Source organism: Mustela erminea, chromosome 18 (assembly GCF_009829155.1).
Source record: "Mustela erminea isolate mMusErm1 chromosome 18, mMusErm1.Pri, whole genome shotgun sequence".
Classification (NCBI taxonomy): Eukaryota; Metazoa; Chordata; class Mammalia; order Carnivora; family Mustelidae; genus Mustela; species Mustela erminea.
The window spans coordinates 55,820,744-55,840,376 of NC_045631.1; the positions used below are offsets into that span (position 1 = coordinate 55,820,744).

At 58.8% G+C, this 19,633-nt stretch overlaps 2 protein-coding genes across 4 annotated transcripts; one reads left to right on the forward strand and one right to left on the reverse strand.

Annotated features, from left to right (window-relative positions):
- Nucleotides 1-2,432: 2,432 nt before the first annotated feature.
- Nucleotides 2,433-9,897, reverse strand: USH1G (USH1 protein network component sans). Of its 3 annotated transcripts, XM_032322374.1 has the most exons (4): nucleotides 9,808-9,897; nucleotides 8,626-8,798; nucleotides 5,229-6,446; nucleotides 2,433-4,271 (listed from the first exon to the last, which is right to left on the reverse strand). In XM_032322374.1, exons 1-4 carry the CDS (start codon nucleotides 9,862-9,864, stop codon nucleotides 4,268-4,270), a joined length of 1,452 nt encoding a protein of 483 aa, XP_032178265.1. In that variant the 5' UTR covers nucleotides 9,865-9,897; the 3' UTR covers nucleotides 2,433-4,267. The 3 variants fall into 3 exon arrangements, with proteins under 3 accessions (XP_032178265.1, XP_032178267.1, XP_032178266.1); XM_032322376.1 differs by lacking the exon at nucleotides 9,808-9,897 and having other exon boundaries at nucleotides 8,626-8,973; XM_032322375.1 differs by lacking the exon at nucleotides 2,433-4,271 and having other exon boundaries at nucleotides 5,225-6,446.
- Nucleotides 9,898-9,963: 66 nt separating this feature from the next.
- Nucleotides 9,964-18,625, forward strand: OTOP2 (otopetrin 2). Its single transcript, XM_032322372.1, has 7 exons — nucleotides 9,964-10,020; nucleotides 10,290-10,637; nucleotides 11,245-11,381; nucleotides 12,533-12,591; nucleotides 13,040-13,173; nucleotides 15,151-16,034; nucleotides 18,136-18,625. The coding sequence occupies exons 2-7, from the start codon at nucleotides 10,322-10,324 to the stop codon at nucleotides 18,304-18,306; spliced, it is 1,701 nt and encodes a 566-aa protein (XP_032178263.1). The 5' UTR covers nucleotides 9,964-10,020; nucleotides 10,290-10,321; the 3' UTR covers nucleotides 18,307-18,625.
- Nucleotides 18,626-19,633: the final 1,008 nt, after the last annotated feature.

The following is a 19,633-nucleotide window of genomic DNA, read 5'->3' on the forward strand; positions in this document are numbered from 1 at the left end:
ATCTCTCAACATTAATAGTAAAAACATGAAAGCTTCCCTCTGGGGGTGGGGGTGCTGAAGGGACCCAGGTCAGGGAGCCTGAACTTTCCTGAATTTATTGGGACCTAAGAAATGTCCCAAAACCTCTCTGGTGGCCAGTCTCTTCATCTGTGGAATGGGGCTATCACTCCTCACCTACTTACCTTACAGGATTAGGGGAAAGTTTTTGCTAAACTCCCCTGTGCCGACAGTAGCACAATAGGGCCAGGCCAGTGGGCCTGCGATTGGCCCTCCAGGAAAGATGCCCAGCTCCTGGGGTACCCCAGGATTCCTCGAGGAGACTGCCCCCCTCACTGGACAGTGGCCCATCCTTGGCTAGCATTCCTTAGCCAGCTGCCGGGATAAGGACGCTTTCAGTGCTGTCTCCAGGAGCTAGTGTGATTGGTGGGGTTGACATAGGGGGTCAGAAAAGCAGAAGTGCTCCCTGGAGGGACGTAGGATTCACCTGCTGGGCAGCAGGGGGACACAAATGCAGTGAGTAGCTCATGGGCCTGAGGCCACCGACAAGCGTGATCGTTATGCACTGATGTGTACTGAGTATCAGGCCGTTTGCTAAGAGCCTTATCTTTGTTATCATGCCATGATCGTTTCACCTCCCGATGATCCACAGGGTTAACACTCTTATTATAAGGAGTTATAATCACCTATTTTATTTGAGGAAATGGACTCAGAGAGGCTGGGCATCTTACCCAAGGCCACCCAGCTGGAAAGGGCCAGAGCCAGTTTTGCTGCCCAGATCTGGTTGGCTGTCTCCTGAGTCCTGCCACGGCCTGTACAACCCAGGCTTATCTCAGAGAAGGTGACACAAGCACGCCCTGGGAGCACCGGGCTGTCACACTGTACCGGGACAACACAGGGACAAGAGGCAGATGGCACCATGGAAGGCATCAGGAGACCCCAGGGCCACTTTGCCCACTTGGCTGCTCCGTCACTCCGGCCAGCCCCTCGTCCTCTGGGCCTTAGTCACCTCACCTCATCTGCAAACTGAGGTTGCCCCACATACCCAGAGGCCCTTCTTGCCTCTGATTCGTTCGGACACCCCCATCTCCTTCAAATTAGTGATCTTGCTTATGACGGAACTTCAGAGCAGTCCAACTAAGCAGTTGAACTTCTTACCTCGGAGCTCCAGAAACTGCCTAGAATGACGAGCAGAATTGCAAATGCCTGTGTGTGTCTGATGGTCTATTTTTCCAGGGGAAGTGTCCATACTATGACAGGATTCTCATCCCTATAGGCGAAAAGCCACTGATAACTCTGCACTTTTAGAATTGCCCTAACTTTGATGTCAATTTTAAGGGGAATGGGTTGAGAAGGCTGAATCCCTACCATGTAAAATTCTTTCCTTCCCTTCCCTGTGTTTAAAGTCACCTGCACCTGCACCTGCTCCTGTGCCCCGGACTCCACCCTCCGGCCACACTGACCCCTGGAGACCCAGCCCCCTGTGCTTCCGATTAGCCTCTGTCTCCACGCTGAAGCTCCTATCCGCGGTTACTCAGTTCTCACCCCCATGTCCTTCCCCAGGAAACCCGGCGCCAGGACTGGTGGGTCTCTCCTGAGGTAGGTGCAGTGACCAGAACGGCCGGTAGGGGTCGCAGGGGCGACCCTGTGGAGCCTCGGAGGACAGAATTCTGCCCCCTTCTTAGCCTGGGGGTGAGGAAAGTGTACCCAAAGGCAGGAGGACCGTGTTCTGGGTCCAAATCTTCCCCTCAGTAGGCCTCAGTTTTCCCATCTGTAAAGTGGAACCCCAGTCTAGTGGAACCCTAGAATCCCAGAGGGTTGCTAAGCAACCTTTCTGCTGGGACATCGTCTGGACCTTTCTGATTGATGCTGGAGGGAGGGAGGTATCTTGAACTCCCTTTGGCAGAAGCACTTGACCCAGCAGCCTTAGGGAATGAAATAAAATGACTCAGGGGCCCTTTTCCCAGACCTGATTGAGCAAACAGAGGCCACTGTCCTCCAGCTTAAGGGGGAAGCCTTACTCCCTGGGGAGAAAGGAGGGTTCTAAACAGGGCTGCCCCAAGACGTGTCTGGGGCTGGTGAGGGAAATGGGGGCCACACTTGTGGCCTCCCGGGCTGGGCAGGGGCCTTGAGGTGAGGCCTTATGGGGCTTGGGAGGTGGGAGGCGGCCTCCTTGGGTACGGCTTCTGCCCATGTCCGGAGAAGGCCACACAGACTCCAGCGGGGAGGGAGAAGGGGTCCTCTGGCCTTCGGCAGCTGCAGGATCTGGGAGCAGGACTGGAACCCAGACCATCCATTCCGGTTCTTCTGAACACTCTCTCTAGCAAAGCTCCAAACTCCGGGCCAGAGAGAGCAGGATGAAGGATCCAGGGATGAGGGAAGGCCCTGCAGGGGTGCATGAGGGGGGTACGCCCAACCACCCATCCCTAGACTCCCCTCTCCCGGCGGGCCACGAGGACCAAATCTTCTCAGGTACAAAAAGACCTTCTCCCGCTCCCACCCCCAAGTGATTAAAGAATAAGACATAGGCGTGACAATGACACAGAACATTTTCTACAAAAGTTGTAATGAGCTTGCGGGAGGGGTACTTTGTAGGGCAGTGGGAATCCCTGAGCCTGCCCCATCCCAGCATTGGGAGAACTGGGAGGAGGCTGAGGCCAGGACACAGACAGGGGACAGGAGAGAAAGGGCAGCACCTGGGGCTCTGGGGAAGTCGAGTCGGCACTTGGGGGTGGCCCCAGGCCCAGGCCAAGAGAACAGGGAAAAGGACTGGGGTGGGCTCAGGGTGGCAGTGGCAGGCGGCCAAGCCTGCAGCGTGGGAACAGAAACCACTTCCACCATGGCCCCCGCTCTGGGCAGACCGGACGCACCAGACGGAGGCCTGTGGCATTTTCTGGGGGTTCTCTAGTCCCCTGGCCCAGCCAAGGGGGCCCAGGAAAGAGATGGGGGCTGTGGCAGTGCTCCCAGTGGGAGCTGCTTCCTAAGCTGAGGGTCAGGAACGGGGGTCCGCTGCTGAAAGGATCAGGGGCACACCGGGGGTCCCCCGAGTACCTATCCCACAGCCATGACCTCAGTCTGATTGGAAAACCAAGGACACCTATCTGAGGACACCCTGCGGCTGGCCTTTTCCCCTGGTCTCACTGCTGTCGCAGAGGAGGGACACATGCCGAGCTCCCACTGACACACTGCCCACGCAGAACTCGCAGCTGCCCCGCTGCCTCCCCACCGGGAGGCAAATCCACCAACCAGCCCTCAACATAGTCACACATGCACAGAGTCCTGGGGACCCAGGGACAGCCAGCAGCTTAGATCAGCCACATCCTCAGGCTCTTACACTGTCCATATCATGCGACTGGCCCCCAAGAGGCCAGATACCCAGACGTGCCCAGTCTCCTCCTGACTCTGGCCTGGGAGATGCGGAAGCAGTTGGCAGCTGCCTCCCTCCAACCCAGAGCTCGCCCACCAGGCCTACGGGCCCTAATACCGCAGCTCACTGCTCTAGCACCTTGTATCTACTGCCCTGACCCTCTGGGGTCTCTGGAGGGACTAGGCTGGAGGCAGGGGGCAGGAGGGCAGTGTGAGGAGGGCAGAGTCAGGCTGGGCCCCGCCACAAGGTGAGCTGGTAAGGATGCTAGGCAGCCCCGCCCCCCCCCCACCCCCGCCTGGCACTCCAGCTCCCCAGCATGGCCAGCAGGAGAAGGAGAAGGGGGCTGGCTGTGATTGGGACAGGGGTGGGGACTAAAGTCAGGGCATTTGGCTGAAGAGTCTAGCCAGGAACCTCCCCTCTAGGGTGGGGAGAGGGGGAGGCAGCCCAAACTCTTCCCTTCACAAAAATGGAGGAAGTGAGCAAGTCTCCAGCCTGAACACAGCAACAGGACCTTTGGAGGAGGGGTGGGGAGAGACAACGGCCCGGCCCCCGGGACAGGCCATGCCCAAGCCTCACACTCCCGTTCAGCTCCATCGAGCCTGTCATCTATTCCCTGGGGCTCCAGCACCCCTCTTCCTCTGGGGCAGGCCTCCCACTAATCCACACACCCTTGGGGCCATTCAGATGGGGGAGGCTCAAGGGCTCTGGGACCCCTTGCTGGTACCTCCAGGCTACAGCTCTGCTGTGGAGTGTGGACAGGCTTTCAAAGGAGAAGACCACATGGTCTTTGCTCCTGGGAGGAGGGGGTGGCTTCAGGGCTGGCGACTGTGAGGCCCTCATGGCCCCACGATGGGTTGTGGCAACTTGCAATTAATTCATTTTGGTCTGGAGAGGAGCCTCCTGTTACCTGCAGAGAAAGATACAGAAACAGACTTCAGGTAAGGGCCTTCAAGACCATTTTAAACCAACACCAGCCTTTTTGGTCAAGCAGTCCTCTCCGGACAGGCTAATGGTCTGGGATGGGGCCCTTGGCCAGGGGGTGTCTTCCCCATCCCCCGAACTCTAAACCAGCCTACCTCCCCACACCCACCCCTGCCCTAATACCGCAGCTCACTGCAGCTGTGCAGCTCACCCAGCTGTGCAGGGTAAAGGCCAAAGACACCAAAAGGAGGTAGCAGCATTTGCTGGGCTTGTGGGATGCCACGAGAAAGGGGCCGGGGGAGAAGCAGACCACCAGTGCGGTAGCAGACCTGAGCTCCCCGATTGCTTTTGAACGTGACGGCTCTCCTCCCGTGGGAGTCACCAGGCTCTGGAGCCGCACAGACCAGGGATCAAGCCCAGGCTCCGCACCAGGCAGCAGCAGGACCTTGGGGTGAGCTGCTGGAACCCTCTGAGCCTCCACTTGCTCTCCTGGAAAATGGGGTGACGCAGCCCCCGCACAGGGGGACTGGGGAGGACTCAGTGAGAGGCATGTGGAGGGCCATCTCTAGCACCCGGTGGATGGGAGGGCTCAAAGCGTCCTGGCTGTGATTACTCTGACTACTTACTGTTTGGCATCCACAAAGACATCCGTGTTGGGGGCATTCTGATATCCCCAAAATCAAGGAGCCTTTTACTTTAGCTGGGATAAGAAGGCCTCCAGTGCTCATTAAACTGGCAGCTTCTTTTTCAGAATTGGGGGCAAACAAATTAAGTGGAACCTCTTGTCTTTGATGAGGGCTTAGATTTTAGGAAATAGGGTATTACACACACACACACACTCCTGAAAAGGCAGATCCTCCCCACCCCCTACCCCACCCTGCCCCACAACTCCCTCAGGCCTTCGGGGCCTATCTCCCCAGGTCCCCCAGGCTGGGGCACTCACAACTCCGTGTCCTCCAGGGCCGGCGGGCGTTCCAGCGCCTGCCTCCTCCTCCTCACGGCCCCCAGAATCTTCTTGCGGGGCCCCAGGGGGACGCTGATGCTGCGGAGGTCAAGGTCGGAGCACAGCATCAAGGCCTCGAGGTCAATCTTCTCCTGCCGCAGGAGAGAGGCGAAGTCCTCCATGTGCAGGGAAGCCAAGAAGGTCTCCAGCGGGCTCGTCTCGGGCTCCAGGTCCTCATCCAGGCCCAAGTCCAGCTCGTCCCAGGGCAGCTCCTCCCCGCAGCTGCGGTCCTGCAGGCTGTTGGCACTGCCCAGGCTGTCGTCATCCAGGCTGGGGGAGCTCTGCAGCCGCCCTCGCGGGGCGCCCCCGCCGTCCGGCGCCGCGTCCTCGCGGCCCAGCCCGTGCAGCCCGCTGCTCAAGTAGTTCCTGCGGAACACCATGGTGCCCAGGCCGGGCCGGGTAAACAGGGAGTCGTGGCCTGAGTCGGTGCTGACCTCCGAGTGGGCCGGCTCGGCCGCCAGCGTGGCACGGGAGACGCTGTCCTCGTCGGAGAGGAACATGTCCCGGAGCGGGGAGCGGCCCCACTCCTTGGGGTTGGCGTAGGTGCCCTGGCGCACGAACATCACGTCGCTGCCCAGCTGCAGGCCGGAGAGCGAGCGCACGCTCTTGCGGCCGTCCTCGGAGATCTTGAAGGTGCCCTCGCCGCCCTGCTTGCGCCGCTCCAGCTTCCGCTGGATCTTGGCCTTGCCCCTGGCCGTGCCGTGCAGCGTGGCCTGCGAGTAGGGCAGCTGGCTGCCCAGCGCCAGGTGCTGCAGCCGGCGGCTCAGGGTGCTGGACGTGAGGCTGGAGAAGCTGAGCGCGTCCGAGCGCTCGGCCAGCTCGCGCCGGTAGCGCCGCTCCATGCGCTCGTGGTGCTTGCGCTGCATCTTGGCGCACTCGCGGATGCGCCGCTCGGCCTCGCGGAAGGCCTTGTCCTTCAGCTTGCCCACCAGCTTGGGGTTGAGGCTGCTCTGCTTGGCCGCGATGGAGTCCAGGTAGCGCACGCACTCCATGTGGCCCTTCATGGCGGCCATGTCCAGCGGCGTGTGGTAGTCGTTGTCCAGGCACCAGATGTTGGCCCCGAAGGACACCAGGAAGGAGAGGCAGTGCAGGTGGCCGTTGGAAGCTGCCAGGTGCAGGGGCGTGTTGCCCCAGATGTCGCACTTGTCTGGGTCACCCCTGCAGAGGGGACACGCAGGGAGGGGTGATGAGCCAACACAGTTTCGGGCTCTGGCTGCAGGAGCGGGGAACTCCCGGCCTGAGCCGCCCCATGGGCACCCCAGCGGGACCCCAGGGCCTGAGATGCCTCCTCGGACTCCAGGAGACGTCGGACGCCCCTGGGAGCGGGGCCGTGGGTGGAGGGCGATGAAGGCGGAAACGGCCCCAGACCTGCAGGGGGCGGGGCGACAGAAAAGGCGGGGCCAGGGCGGGGCCTTCCCCAGGAGAACTGATGGCTGGGAATCTCAGGGGATAAATATTTGATGCCCAGAGAGAAAGGAGTGAATTATTCATGGAGCCCAGCGGGGAGCTGTCCCAGAGAGGTGGTGGGCCAGGGCCGAGTCTGGGTCTCTAGGCAGGCGTGGTGGTCAGTGTGGCTGCGGGTGTAGGGGTGACCCTAAGAGAGGGCACAAGAGAGTGGTGGGTGCGAAGCCTGAGCCCTGGGTGAGTGTGTGTAAGCGTGTGTGCCTGCGTGTCGGCGGGCACGGCCTTGTCTGCAGGGAGCAGGGCCAGGCCTGGCAAGGCTGCGTGTGAGAGCAGGTGTCGGGTCTTGGCCTGGGCTGGGAGGAGAGCCTGGGGGCAGCCAGGACCAAAGGGGAGGAGGAGGCAAGTCTGCAACCCAGGCCCAGCGGCCCTTCCTTCCCCGGAGCTGCCCCATCTTTGGGAGCCTTGTCAGGCAGCCTGGCTTGTGCCTGCCCAGGGGACCCACCCAGCATCCTCCCAAACCCTCCACACCAGATTGTGCCCCTTGGGCATGCTCCAGTGGGCTCCTCCAAGCTCTCCCCTCCCACAGAGGCCTGGCTCAGCACCTCTGCTCACTAATGAGGCCACGAGCCCACCCCCGCAGAGCTGGAGGAAGAATCACCCCCTTGTCTCAACAGCTCCCCCACAAACCCCTCCTCACTTCCCCTACTGGTCGCCAAGTCCTGCAGGACAATGTGGCAAGGAGCTGCTTGGCATTTGGCCCACACCCCATCCAGTACCAGCCTTTGCTCTCTGTAGGAGCTGGGGGACTTAGTGCACCAGGAAGGCACTCTTTTCCCCCTCCCGTGGACCTCTCTGATGGGGGGCGGTATGGGAGGACCGCTGTGTGCTCTCTTGGTGTGGGAAGAGGCTAGTCTGGCTAGTCTGGGCTTCTCAAAGCCAGCAGCCTGGTCTTAAGGGCTGCTCCCACCTGCTGCTGGACTGGGAAGTGGCAGCAGAGGGAGGGCGAAGGGGTTCCCCACCCACCACATGCTCAGGCCACAGGCCAGCATCCGGCACTGAGATTAGCTGGACCCCTTTCCCTCCACCGTGATTTCCCAGGGCCTAAGATGTTCCTGTGAACCCTCCTGGGGCATGTGTTCTTGGGGAATGTCTTCCACTCCTTTTCCCTGCCCAGGCTGCCCAGGTGTCCGGTTCAACCAGGTGACCTCTCTGTATAAAACTGCGGAGGCTGGCGAAGTTTCATTCAGACCCAGGAGCCCACGTCAGTGGCCCTGGACCCTGAATTCTTTCATTGCTACCTTCAAACCCCTTTCCTGGCTCTGACCCCTGGACTCTAGGCCCACTGTTCCCCCTAGACAACTCCTGAAGGAGGGAGAGGGAGCCTGCTATCAAGGGAGGGGCATAGAGGGAGTTAATGGGGCGGCTGTACCCACTGACATTTGGCGCTGCGGACAGCGCCCATAAATCCCAAGAATGAGCTGGGAGAGAGCTGTGTGAGCCCCAGCCTTCGGGGCGGTGCAGCTCTGGGTCGGAGAGCCCCTTGGACCTCAGGCTGGGGAGTGGACACTAAGGAGCCTCTCCTGGCACCGCCTGTGCCCCTTCTCTCCACCCCCACCCAGGAGACTCTTCCACCTTCCCCTCACTCTTCAGCCCCTCCCATAATCATGCCCCCACCCCAACCCAGTCCCTCCGGTCCTAGCCCCACATCCGGGTCACAAGTGTCGCATACCTCAAGTTGTGCCCCCTCCCACCAGTGCCAGGCTCTCCAGGGTCCCACCTGAGGGTCAGCGGGGTAGAGAAGAGGGCAGGTCAGAGGAGGGAGGGGGAAGACACATTAGAGTCTTGGGAAGTGTGTCTCAGGGGACCGGAGGGACCTGAAGGCTCTCTTCCCCCTTCACTGGGGGGCTTAGGCAGGGACAGGGTGGGTACTCACCCTCGGCTCACGATGACACGCAGCGACTCCAGGTTGCCATGGTAGGCAGCCCAGAGAGTGGGAGTCATGCCATCCTCATCGGGGGCGTTCAGCTCCTTCCTGGTGGCCTCTTTGAGGAGCTCCAGGTAGCCGTCCCGGGCCGCCCGGTGGTACTGGTCGTTCATGGCGCCTGGCTTGGACAGGGTGGGCAGGGGGCGCGGGGAAATGCCCCCCGCGGGGGAGGGCGGCGGGGTTAGGGCTGAGGCATGGGGTTGGAGGAGGGGGCCGAGCAGGGGCCGGGGCCGCCAGCCCCCGCTGCCGCAGACGGAGGTTGCGGAGCGCCAGAGCCGCCGCTACTCCGACATCTGAGCCGCTTGCCCCGGGTGGGAGGGGGGAAGGATCTCCCGCTGCCCAGGGAGCCGCCCCCGGGTTGCCCCTGGGTCCTAAACACCCTGCTCCCGAGAGCACAGGGGTGACCCACTCGAGGCCCTGCCCTCGCTCCAAAAGTGGTGACCCCAGCGCCCCGCCCCATGAGGCCCGGTCTGGGGACGGGGTGGGGGGGGTCTGTCCCTGCGGCTCCCGATGTCTTCACCGTCGAAGGAAGGGGCCCAGGGCTGAGGAGGGGTGTCTGCGGGCAGTCAGGATCCCTAGGACAGAGGCTTGGGACGGGTAGGAGGACTGATGCCTAGACAGCGAGTAGCTCCCCCTACCCCCGGCAGTCCCGGCCGCCCCTAGCGCGCACGAGGTCGGCGAGCCGCGGCCCAGGAGGTGGCGCTCGAAGACTGGACGCGGACTCAGGCGCGCGGCCGGAGAACTTCTACCCAAGCCCGACTTCGCAGCTTCCAGCGGAGCAGAAGGCTGCGGGGAGGGATAGAGGGAGAAGGAACTTCGGTCTCTGTCAGGGTGTCGGGGAAAGGGGCACTGGGGTCCCGATCTTGGGGCAGCAACAGAGGAGCACGAAGGTATAGGGTGCGCCGGGTCTGGGAGGGTGTCGGGGTGCCCGCGGGCCCCTAGGGAGTCTATCGAGCAGCAGCCCTCGGGGCTCTAGACGGCGGGGACTGCGGGGCGCGAGGGCGCGGTGGGCGCCGGGGGCGGGGTGCCCTCTGGGTGCCGCAGTGCAGGGCTGCGCCCCAGCCTGGCCGCGCCAAGGTGACGGGACGGCGCGGGAGGGGGCGCCCGTTAACGGGTAAATATAAATCTTACCTTATCTTGCTCCCGCTCTCTGTTCCCTAAATTCAGCTCGGAGAAAAGATGGATCATGTGAGCGGGACTGAGAGATTTATGGAGCTGAGCTCCCGCGGCTGTAAATCACCCTGCGCTCCCCGGTATAAAGCGCCCGTCCAGGCCGGAGTGGGACAGAGGAGACGCTCGCCGCCCCCTGACCCCCAGCTCAGCGCCGTCTCCCGGCCCAGCCAGGTGGGTGTCCGGACCAGACGGTGGACGGACGGGGGAGTGGGGACGTTGGTCGGGGTCCGACGGGGCTGCCGCCGCTTCTCCTTCCCTCCGTCGTCGAGCGAGAGACCCGAGGGGTCGGCTTTTCTCTTCCCTTTCCCCAGCGCTTCCTCCACCACCCGCAACCCCCACCCTCCGGGTGAGGAACTTCTCGGTTCCTAAATCTAGGGATAAGGTGGGGGAAGGAGAGCCCTCGGGGTTGACCTGGGGTCCTGTCCGCTCTTCCTCCACAGTGACCGTCCAGCCTCCCTCAGTCGCCCCTGCCATGTCCGAGGAGTCGACCCCGGGCCCCAAGGAGAGCCCGCCGGCCCAGCCACGGGCAGGCTCCCGCGAGGTGTGGAAGAAGGGCGGCCGCCTCCTGTCCGTGCTGCTGGCCGTGAACGTGCTGCTGCTCGCCTGCACGCTCATCAGTGGCGGCGCCTTCAACAAGGTGGCGGTGTACGACACCGACGTGTTCGCGCTGCTCACCACCATGATGCTGCTCGCCTCCCTCTGGATCCTCTTCTACCTCCTGCGGACCGTGCGCTGCCCCAACGCCGTCCCCTACCGGGACGCGCACGCCGGCCCCATCTGGCTCCGAGGTGCCCGGGGAGGTGGGGCGGGGGCGGAGGGAGGTGGGGGGGGGGGCAGGAGAGGAGCCAGAGGCTGGGACTCAGAGGAACTGTGGAGCGCGCGCGTCAAGGTAGGGGGCTGAGAAGTTCCCAGGGGACCAGGTGTGGCTGAAGATGAGATAGGCTGTGGCTGTGGCTCAAGGAGAAGAGGAAGGGAAACAGCCTCGGAAGAAGAATGGCGTGAGGGATGGAGGGGACTTCTTTGCTCTTCCTAAGACTGAAAAGGGGTGGTCATGGGACAGCCTTAGAGGGAGAGCTGAGGACAGGTGACGTTGCAACTGAAGAGCCCACTGAGGGCCGTTCTGCCCCCAATCCAAGCAGCCCCAAAGAGACAGGGCTTCCATCCATTCATGCATCCATCCACCCACCCACTTAATCCTGTACTCATTCTCCACCCATCCATTCACTTCCAGTACATCCATTCACCACCCACCGAACTGTCCATTCATCATCCAACTCTCCACCTCTCCGTCCATCCATCGCTCCACCCACCCAGCCATCAGCTGCCCATCTAGTCATTCATCCTCAGGTCTACAAACCACCCTCTCTGACCCCCCACCCCACCCCTCATTCCCAGGTGGGCTGGTGCTGTTTGGGATCTGCACTCTTGTCATGGATGTCTTCAAGACTGGCTACTACTCCAGTTTCTTTGAGTGCCAGTCGGCCATCAAGATCCTGCACCCTCTCACCCAGGCTGTGTTTGTCATCGTCCAGGTGGGTGGGAGCAGTGTTCTCGAGTGTGGTGGAAAGGAGCCAACACCTGGCATGAGGTCTGGAGATCTCTACTCTTCTACCCTGAGCAATCAAGTAAGGTGGGGGTAGGACTGTAGAGTGGATCACATGAGTCCATAAATCTGGAAGCACTTGGTAATGAAGTCATATCCAGATGTGAGCTCCTACTTAGGGGCCCTGTGATTTTCATTTCAACCCAAGCAGTGCCGGTATTAACATCTAGGATGTCTGAGCTGGGGTAGTTGCCATATCTCCTCGAACCTGGCTCGTCCTCCCTGGGTGCCTGTAGAGGGCATCCGTCTCAGCCCAGGGTCCTGGGGTGGGCATGGCCGGTTTGGCCTCAGCTACGGCCCATATGTTCTATATCTGTTCAGGAAATAGGGTACCCTGTACCTGGGATTTTTCAAACAAGTTCAAGAATATATATTTTTATTTGTTGCACACACAACATCCTGAAAGATCTCCTGATGGAGCTGAGGCAGGACTGGTCTTACATGGGACCAGAACGGACCTCATCCCTGCACCACGACCAGAATACCACATGTAGGGTTCCCTCTCCTGAAACATCAGCCCTGCTGTGCCGATTTCCACAATTCAACACGTTTATGACTTTGGTACTTACACGAGTGTTATACTTTTTCAGTTCATGGGTTTGAAGAATACTCAGGTAAAGCGAAAATACAGATGTTCCCACATCAACACATACCATGACAAGGATTTATTGGTAACTAGGGGAGGGTTGCAGGACAACAAAGGATGGGAATGGGGCAGGGGATGTTGCTAAGGGGAGGCGAGAAGCCACCAGAGTCTCTCTCTACCTTGGACAAGACCCAGCCTCAGACTGGCCTCGCTCCCAGGAATAAGTAACTAGATGGTCAAACTCTACCTGAAAACAACAGTAACAACAAACAAACACCAAGAGTTTACAGGTAACATTTTGCAAATTCTGAAAGAACACAACTATTTTATACAAATTGTTCCATAGAAAGAGAGAAAGTTCCTTATTCGTTTTGTAAAGCTAAGATAAACTCGGTAGGTTAGTATGGGGGCTCTTGAGGAAGAGGGAACATATTGTTGGGTTTGGACACGGGCACTCCAGAGTCAATGACCTCCCCCACTCTCTCTCAACACAGACTTACTTTCTCTGGGTCTCCTCGAAAGACTGTATTCACGTCCATCTGGATCTGACCCGGTGAGTGCTGGCCCCATAGCTCAACATCGTGCTCCCCTGGGGATGAGCTTTCCAACCTGGGGCCCGGGTCCTCTTTCTGCACCCCGGGTGGGGTTTCAGGCCCCCTTGCTCTATCAGCCGATTTCACCAGGCTGTGCTGTGTTGTGTGTATGGGTGTGTGCCTACACACTCACACCTGTGTGTTTTGGTGACATGGGTTATACAGTGCACTGTATGTGCTTTCCTCTAGGAGAGGGAGCGGCAGTGGCCTGAGCCCCTGGACATCCCCTGGCCCTCTCCTGGGTGGCATCCTGGCCAGACTAAGTGTTCCTTCCAAACTCAGCCTCTCTGTTCACCCTGCTTTCTTGCTTCCCAACGTCAGCTTCCAGTATAGCTCCCCAGCTTTCCATCTCCCTGGGGCGGCCGGGCCAGCCTCTCACTGGCCTCTCTGCTCCCCCTTCCCAAACAGGTGCGGTCTCATGTTCACCCTCACCACAAACCTGGCCATCTGGATGGCAGCTGTGGTGGACGAGTCCGTGCACCAGACCCACTCCTATGATAGTTCCCACAGCAACACCAGCCACCTTCGCCTTGCCCTTGACCGTGAGTATCCATCCCAGATTAAACCCGGTCCAGGGACTTCCAGGCTTTTGGCTGGGTGCTTGACTCCCTTGCCCCCACGAGAGAGGAGAGCCTCCCCCTGCTCCAAGCTCCACCTCTGAAGAAGGGTAGGTGTAGGTGACACCGGAGGGAGGGTGTCAAGGGACATCTTCTCTTTCTGGAGGATGCAGCCTTGGCCCCACTGTTCAGGTCTCCATCCTACCGAAGAACGGATTTGGCTCCAGAATAAAAGGATGAGGGTATCAAAATGGGGGGGGGGGAGGCAGAAGAGCTTGATAGTGGACGCATGGGACAGAGTGTGTCAAGGAGGAGGTAGAAATAATAATCACAATGACAACAGTGACACTTTACTGATATGTCAGGTGCTGTGCTAAGTGTCCTAAACACTCTACCGTACTTAACCCTCACAACTTCCCCATGAGATGGGTACTAGGTTTGTTTTGTTTTGTTTTGTTTTAAGAGAAAGAGATAGAGAGCAAGAGGGGGTGGGGGAAGGGGGCAGAGGGAGGAAGAGAATCATAAGCAGACTCTGCATTGAGCCCAGAGCTTGGTGCAGGGCTCAGTCTCACAACCCTGATCATGACCTGAGCTAAGATCAAGAGTCAGAGGCTTAACCAACTGAGCCTTGAGATAAGTACTGTTAGTATTCCCATTTTATAGATACAGAAACTAAGGCATAAAATGTTAAATAGAGCTTGAAAATGGGAGAACTAGTGTAGAGATCCATCTTTGCTTTGAACCAATATGATATACTGAGAAAGAATAGGACCCACAGGCCCCCCGGTCCTAATCTCTGGACTTCTGTAGGGCCCCCCGCCCCCCCCCAACCAGACCAGATGACTAAATCCATCTGGATTTTGCCTGAAGACACACACACTCCCGGTATGGAAGGGTCCAGGCACAGAAAGCATAGAGCAGAAGACCCCAGCCCAGCGGGACTGATAAAGGACCACCTTGCACATACAGAGGGTTCCTGAGGTTGGTTAAAACCAGCCCAGAGGGGGTGCCTGGGTGGCTCAGTTGGTTAAGTGTCAGACTCTTGATTTTGGCTCAGGTCATGATCTCAGGGTCATGAGACTGAGCCCCGCATCGGGCTCTGAGTTGGGTAGGTGTGGAGTCGGCTTAAGATTCTCCCTCGCCCTCTCCCTCTGCTCCTCTCCCTGCACACGTGCATACTCGCTCTCTCTCTCTTTCTAAAACAAAGCAAAACCAAAAAAATAACCCAGAGAGGTGGCCAACTTAACATGCTGGGGCCCTGGGCCGCCAAGAGGCCTCCTAGGAAGGTAGCTGCCCTGGCGTTAGGAGTCGGGTCGATAACTCTGCCATTACAAGCCACCTTACCTCGGTAAGCCTCAGTTTCTGCCTTGGCAAAACCAGTGGGAATAGTTCTGGGAATCCAAAGAGATGTTTGCCAAGATCCAAGGCATTCTATCGAGCACACCCTGGGCACAGGACAAGATTCCTGTGCGTGTGCTACAAACCAAAATGATGGGAGGTCACGGGAGACACCAGCCCAAAGCAGCTCACACTCTGGGCTGAGTCAGATGCCGGGGAGAGCTCCGAGGAAGACTGAACGCTTGGGGTTCCCAAGAGGGCCACCATCTATCAGGAACAGAACCTCGCCTATCGTGGAGAGCCAGGGGTGATTACTGGTTGGGAAAGATTGGAAATGTCTACCTGCAGGAAGAGAATGGGATGCAGCAGGCAGAATCTGCAGTTCCGATTTTTGTTAATTGAGCACCGACTGTTTACTGATGCGTCCCAGTCTCTGGCGCATAGTAGGTGCTTAGTAAATATTCATGGAATGAATGCACGTGCCGGGCCCTGTGCAGGCATTTCGGGATATGGAGGTGAACAGGGCAGATGGTGGTCCCCCAGGGACGAAGGTCACCGTGGAGAGGAGCAGCGCTCCCCAGGAAGGCGGGAGGGCGGTCCAGCTCCGTGCCTCTCTCCCCACAGCGGAGCGTGCAGGCAGCTCGGTGGGAGGAGACTGTTCCTGCAACACGGCCATCTGCCAGATCTTCCAGCAGGGCTACTTCTACCTGTATCCCTTCAACATTGAGTACAGCCTGTTTGCGTCCACCATGCTGTACGTCATGTGGAAGAACGTGGGCAGGCTGCTGGCCTCCTCCACCCACGGCCACGGCCACGGCCACACCCCTTCCCGGGTCAGCCTCTTCCGGGAGACCCTTTTCGCTGGCCCGATCCTGGGCCTGATGCTCTTCGTGGTGGGGCTGGCCGTCTTCATCATCTACGAGGTCCAAGTGAGTGCGGAGGGGGGCCGCCTCCAGCAGGCCCTGGTCATCTACTACAGCTTCAACATCATCTGTCTGGGGCTCATGACCTTGGTCAGCCTGAGCGGCTCCGTCATCTACCGCTTTGATCGCCGGGCCATGGATCACCATAAGAACCCCACTCGGACCCTGGATGTGGCGCTGCTGATGGGCGCCGCCCTGGGCCAGTACGCGATCTCCTACTACTCTATCGTAGCTGTGGTGGTGGGCACACCCAGGGACCTGCTGGGGGCGCTCAACCTAGCCCATGCTCTACTCATGATTGCCCAGCACACCTTCCAGAATGTGTTCATCATCGAAAGCCTCCACCGGGGACCGCCCGGGGCTGAGCCCCATGATACCACCCCCAAAGAACCCTGCCATGGTCTTACCTTTGCCAACCTGGATGCCCTCCACACCTTGCCTGGCTGCCCACCCACTCCTAGGCTGGTCGGCACCAACCCAGTGGGCCCTCAGGAAGCAGTGGCCATCATCTTGGCCCCCAGGGGCCACTGGAGACGCCGGTGCCTGAAGGACATTTCTCTGTTTCTCCTGCTCTGCAATGTCATCGTGAGTAACTGGCAGTCGTGGGGCAGGGGGAAATGGGAAGGGGCTGGGGGGAAGAGAAGGCCAAGGAAGGATTCTCTTTCAGGCTCATTCACGTGCCTTTTTCTGTCTTGCCCCCAGCCCACTAGAGAAGCCTACAGCTAGGAGAGAAGCAGGTTCGGAGAGGGTCAGATGAAGTCCCTGGGCAAACAGCATCCCAGGGCACAGAGAGAGAATGAAATCCCAGCCTTCTGGCTTCTAGGTTAAAGATGGAAGTGGAGGGGTCCCAGGGAATGCTGACATGGGGGCTGGGCGGAAGTGAGAGGGAGCTGTGAAGTGATGTAGAGGGAGGGTGCCCTCACCCCTAGGTGGAAGGTGTGACTGCTCCTGGGAACTTGTGACCAGCCCACTTCTCAGAATAATTGGAGCAGCAGCAGGAAGTAGCAGAGACCAGCCTAAGTGTGAGCGCTCTCTTGGAGGGCGGCAGAGGGCTGGCCTGGAAAGGGGGCATTCGCGACAGCGCCCCCTCCCGGCTAATTCAGCAGAACCGCTTCCTAAGAGAAACCCAGTGTGTTAGGAACAGACTTCACCCCAGGGCAGAAACACCCCCCATGAAGACACACACCCTAGTAAAAGAATACCCCTCCTGCGGCTACAGCCCAATAGAGAAACAGTCCAGTGTGGATAAAGTCCTCAGGGGAGAAATTTCTAATATGCAAACATGTACCCATGTTTGTGAGTACATCCCAAATAAAGAGCAGCTCTACTGAAGTTTCACTCAGTATAAAAATGGCCCTTTCAGCTACAATGTCCAACAGAAAAATCCCCAATATACAAACACCCCCCCCTTTTTTTTTAGAGATTTTATTTATTTATTTGACAGACAGAGATCACAAGTAGGTAGAGAGGCAGGCAGAGAGAGAGGGGAAGGTAAGCAGGCTCCCCACTGAGCAGAGAGCCTGATGTGGAGCTCTGTCCCAGGACCCCAGGATCATGACCTAAGCCGAAGGCAGAGGCTTTAACCTACTGAGCCACCCAGGCTCCCCCAAACAAACACCCTTAATGTGGGTCTGTCCCGATATAGAGCATGTCTGCAGAGGGATTCCAGCCAGGGTATAAATTACACAAATGACCCTGACCTGGGTGCGTGTTTAGTATGTTCCCACTGCGAATATTGCCCAGCCTGCAGGTAATCGGTTTTAAAAAGAAAAAAAAAATTAAAAAGGTGATCACCAGTCTCTGACCCTCCAGTAGAAGCAATAAAGCTCAAAACCTCCTTAAATCTTGGGCCAGCCTGGGAGCCTCCCCCGCCCCCCCATCTCCCCACCCCCGCCTGGCCCCGCCCTCACCTCCCCCACCCCCATGCAGGGCCCTCTCCAGCAGGCTGGGAGCCACCTTCTGGATGTTTTGCTCAGGGTATCTGCTCCGGGGTCAATCTAGGAGCATCATCTCCGACTCCATTTCAGAGGACAGAAACAGTCCCCGAAAGGAGCCGCGCGAGTTCAAGGACTGTCAGCTGGGGTTGGGGAGCGTGGGGCTGCCCTAGAAGCCATTGTTGCTTGCCTCATACCCCACACCTGGACCGTCTGAGCTCCAGCGAAAGATGAAGCAGGCTTCCTTCGTTAACCTCCTCCCAGACCTGGGAAAGTTGCGGAGCTGCAGAACGGAGCTTATGGAGGGTGGGGGTGGAGTTCACTTCCGGCTGGACCCTGACACCCCTGCCCTGGGCCGGTCTGATTCTCCCACCGCCCTGCACACATCTGTCCAGGAGCGAGCCGCTGACTTGGGCATTTGTGCCCAATTCTCACATCATCTATCTTCTCCTCCTCCCCATCTGACAAATGAGCCACTAATAACAGGGTAGAGAAGGGATCACAGAGGGACCCCCAAGCCTGGTTGGGGGTGGGCAAGTTCAGTTGGGCCCATTTTCTGAGCTCCTTAGTGAGTGCCAAACCCTGCCCAAGATCCTGAGGTTCCCCATTCACCAGCCCCCAGCCCTTGCTGTCCCACAAACTAGAGGGCTGGGACCCCCATCCTGTCACCCCCTCCCCCAGCTAAGTCCACAGCAATGACCTGCAAGTGGCCGGTCCAGGCCAGGTCCTGACGCCCCCCTCTCTCACCACAGCTGTGGATCATGCCTGCCTTCGGAGCCCGCCCTCACTTCAGCAACACCGTGGAGGTCGACTTCTATGGCTACTCCCTTTGGGCGGCCATCGTCAACATCTGTCTGCCCTTCGGCATCTTCTACCGTATGCACGCTGTCTCCAGCCTGCTGGAGGTCTACGTGTTATCCTGAAGCCCTTGAGAGACACGTAGGGGTGGGGCTCGGTTCATGTGCCCACTCAGAGACACACCCCCCCCCCCCCGCAGGAAAGAACCCCAAGCTGGCAGTCACTGTGCCACATTACCCCCCCCACCCCCCTACCCCCTCCCCACCCGCCCCAGGGGACCCAGGGTAAAATTTGCACCAAAGTTATTTTTCCAGGAGAGTTTTTACATCACAATCAGACATATCCACCCACCCCAGCAGATTCTGCAGCATGGAGTGGGTGGGGAGGAGAGATCTCTTCCTAGAGCAGCCAGGACCAGGCAAGATCAGCAAGTGTCTGCGGTTGTGGCCCCACCCCTGATCCCAGGTTCTGGCCCCACCCCTGATCCCAGGCACGTGGCTTGGCCAGGACTGCTGTCTGGAGCTGGAACCGCCTCCAGCTCGCCCCCTGCCCCCCACTTCTTGTCTCAGCCTCCCCGTCTGAGACAATTGCAGGAGAGGATCTTGGGGCTCAGAGCTGGAAGGAACCCTGGAGATTTTCAGGTCTCAAGCTTTTCAGTGAGGCAAATCGGAGTTACAGGTGGTTACAGACTAGTAAGTACCTGAGTGGCTGGGAGGGGCCGGCCAGAGTACGCAGGCGGCCATCTTCCTCTTCCCCTGATCCTCAAAGGCCAAATAAATTTGTTTATGTGTTCCATGAAGCAAGAAAGGTTAGGAAAGACTGACCTAGCCCAACTAGGTCACGTTACCTCTCTTTTTACAAAGGAAACTGAGGCCCAGAGAGGTAAAGTGACTTGCCCAAGGTCACAGAGCTAAAGAGAGCCAGAGACTTTCTACGAAGAATAATAATTTTCAAACAGCAGAACTTCTTTTTCTTTAAATAAAATATTTCAGGAACCCAAGTTTGTAACGCAAATAGAGCTGTTCTAGTTGAAGAGGTGTTGGGGGGGCACAGAACCTCACTACATGGGGCTTCCTCTTACCCACCACCCCCACTCCCTGGGGGGCCCAGAGGCAAAGACCTGGGGCTTCTAATCCAGGAAAGGCACGAGATGAACTTAGCAGGGAGAGAACCTGAGAAGGCCAGGCAGAGACTGAAGAGGAGACTTGCCAACTAGAAGAGGAGGAAGAATTGGTGCCCAGCCACAGTCAGGTGAAGGGAAGCAGGCCAGAGTGGGGATCGGGATGGGGGCGGGGGGGACGGGAGCAGCGGCACCTCGAGCACTGGGGACTTGAGAGGACGAACGCACCTGGACCCGGCCAGCAGAATGAGGTGGGCAGGTCTCAGAGGCTGCGGGAAGAGTGAGGAGGGCCAGAGGGGGCGACTTCCCTCCCCCACCCGCCTCCTGGCTCG

Bases quoted from the DNA above. Each gene is read 5' to 3' on its own strand.
- USH1G (XM_032322374.1), bottom strand. From the start codon at position 9,864: ATGATCCATCTTTTCTCCGAGCTGAATTTAGGGAACAGAGAGCGGGAG. The intron at 8,799-9,807 runs GTAAGATTTATA...ACCCTGTCCAAG, and splicing joins GAGAGCGGGAGCAAGATAAG to CCAGGCGCCATGAACGACCA. The intron at 6,447-8,625 runs GTGAGTACCCAC...TCCCCTCTGCAG, and splicing joins CGTGTCATCGTGAGCCGAGG to GGGTGACCCAGACAAGTGCG.
- OTOP2 (XM_032322372.1), top strand. From the start codon at position 10,322: ATGTCCGAGGAGTCGACCCCGGGCCCCAAGGAGAGCCCGCCGGCCCAG. The intron at 12,592-13,039 runs GTGAGTGCTGGC...CTTCCCAAACAG, and splicing joins GTCCATCTGGATCTGACCCG to GTGCGGTCTCATGTTCACCC. The intron at 13,174-15,150 runs GTGAGTATCCAT...CTCTCCCCACAG, and splicing joins CCTTCGCCTTGCCCTTGACC to CGGAGCGTGCAGGCAGCTCG.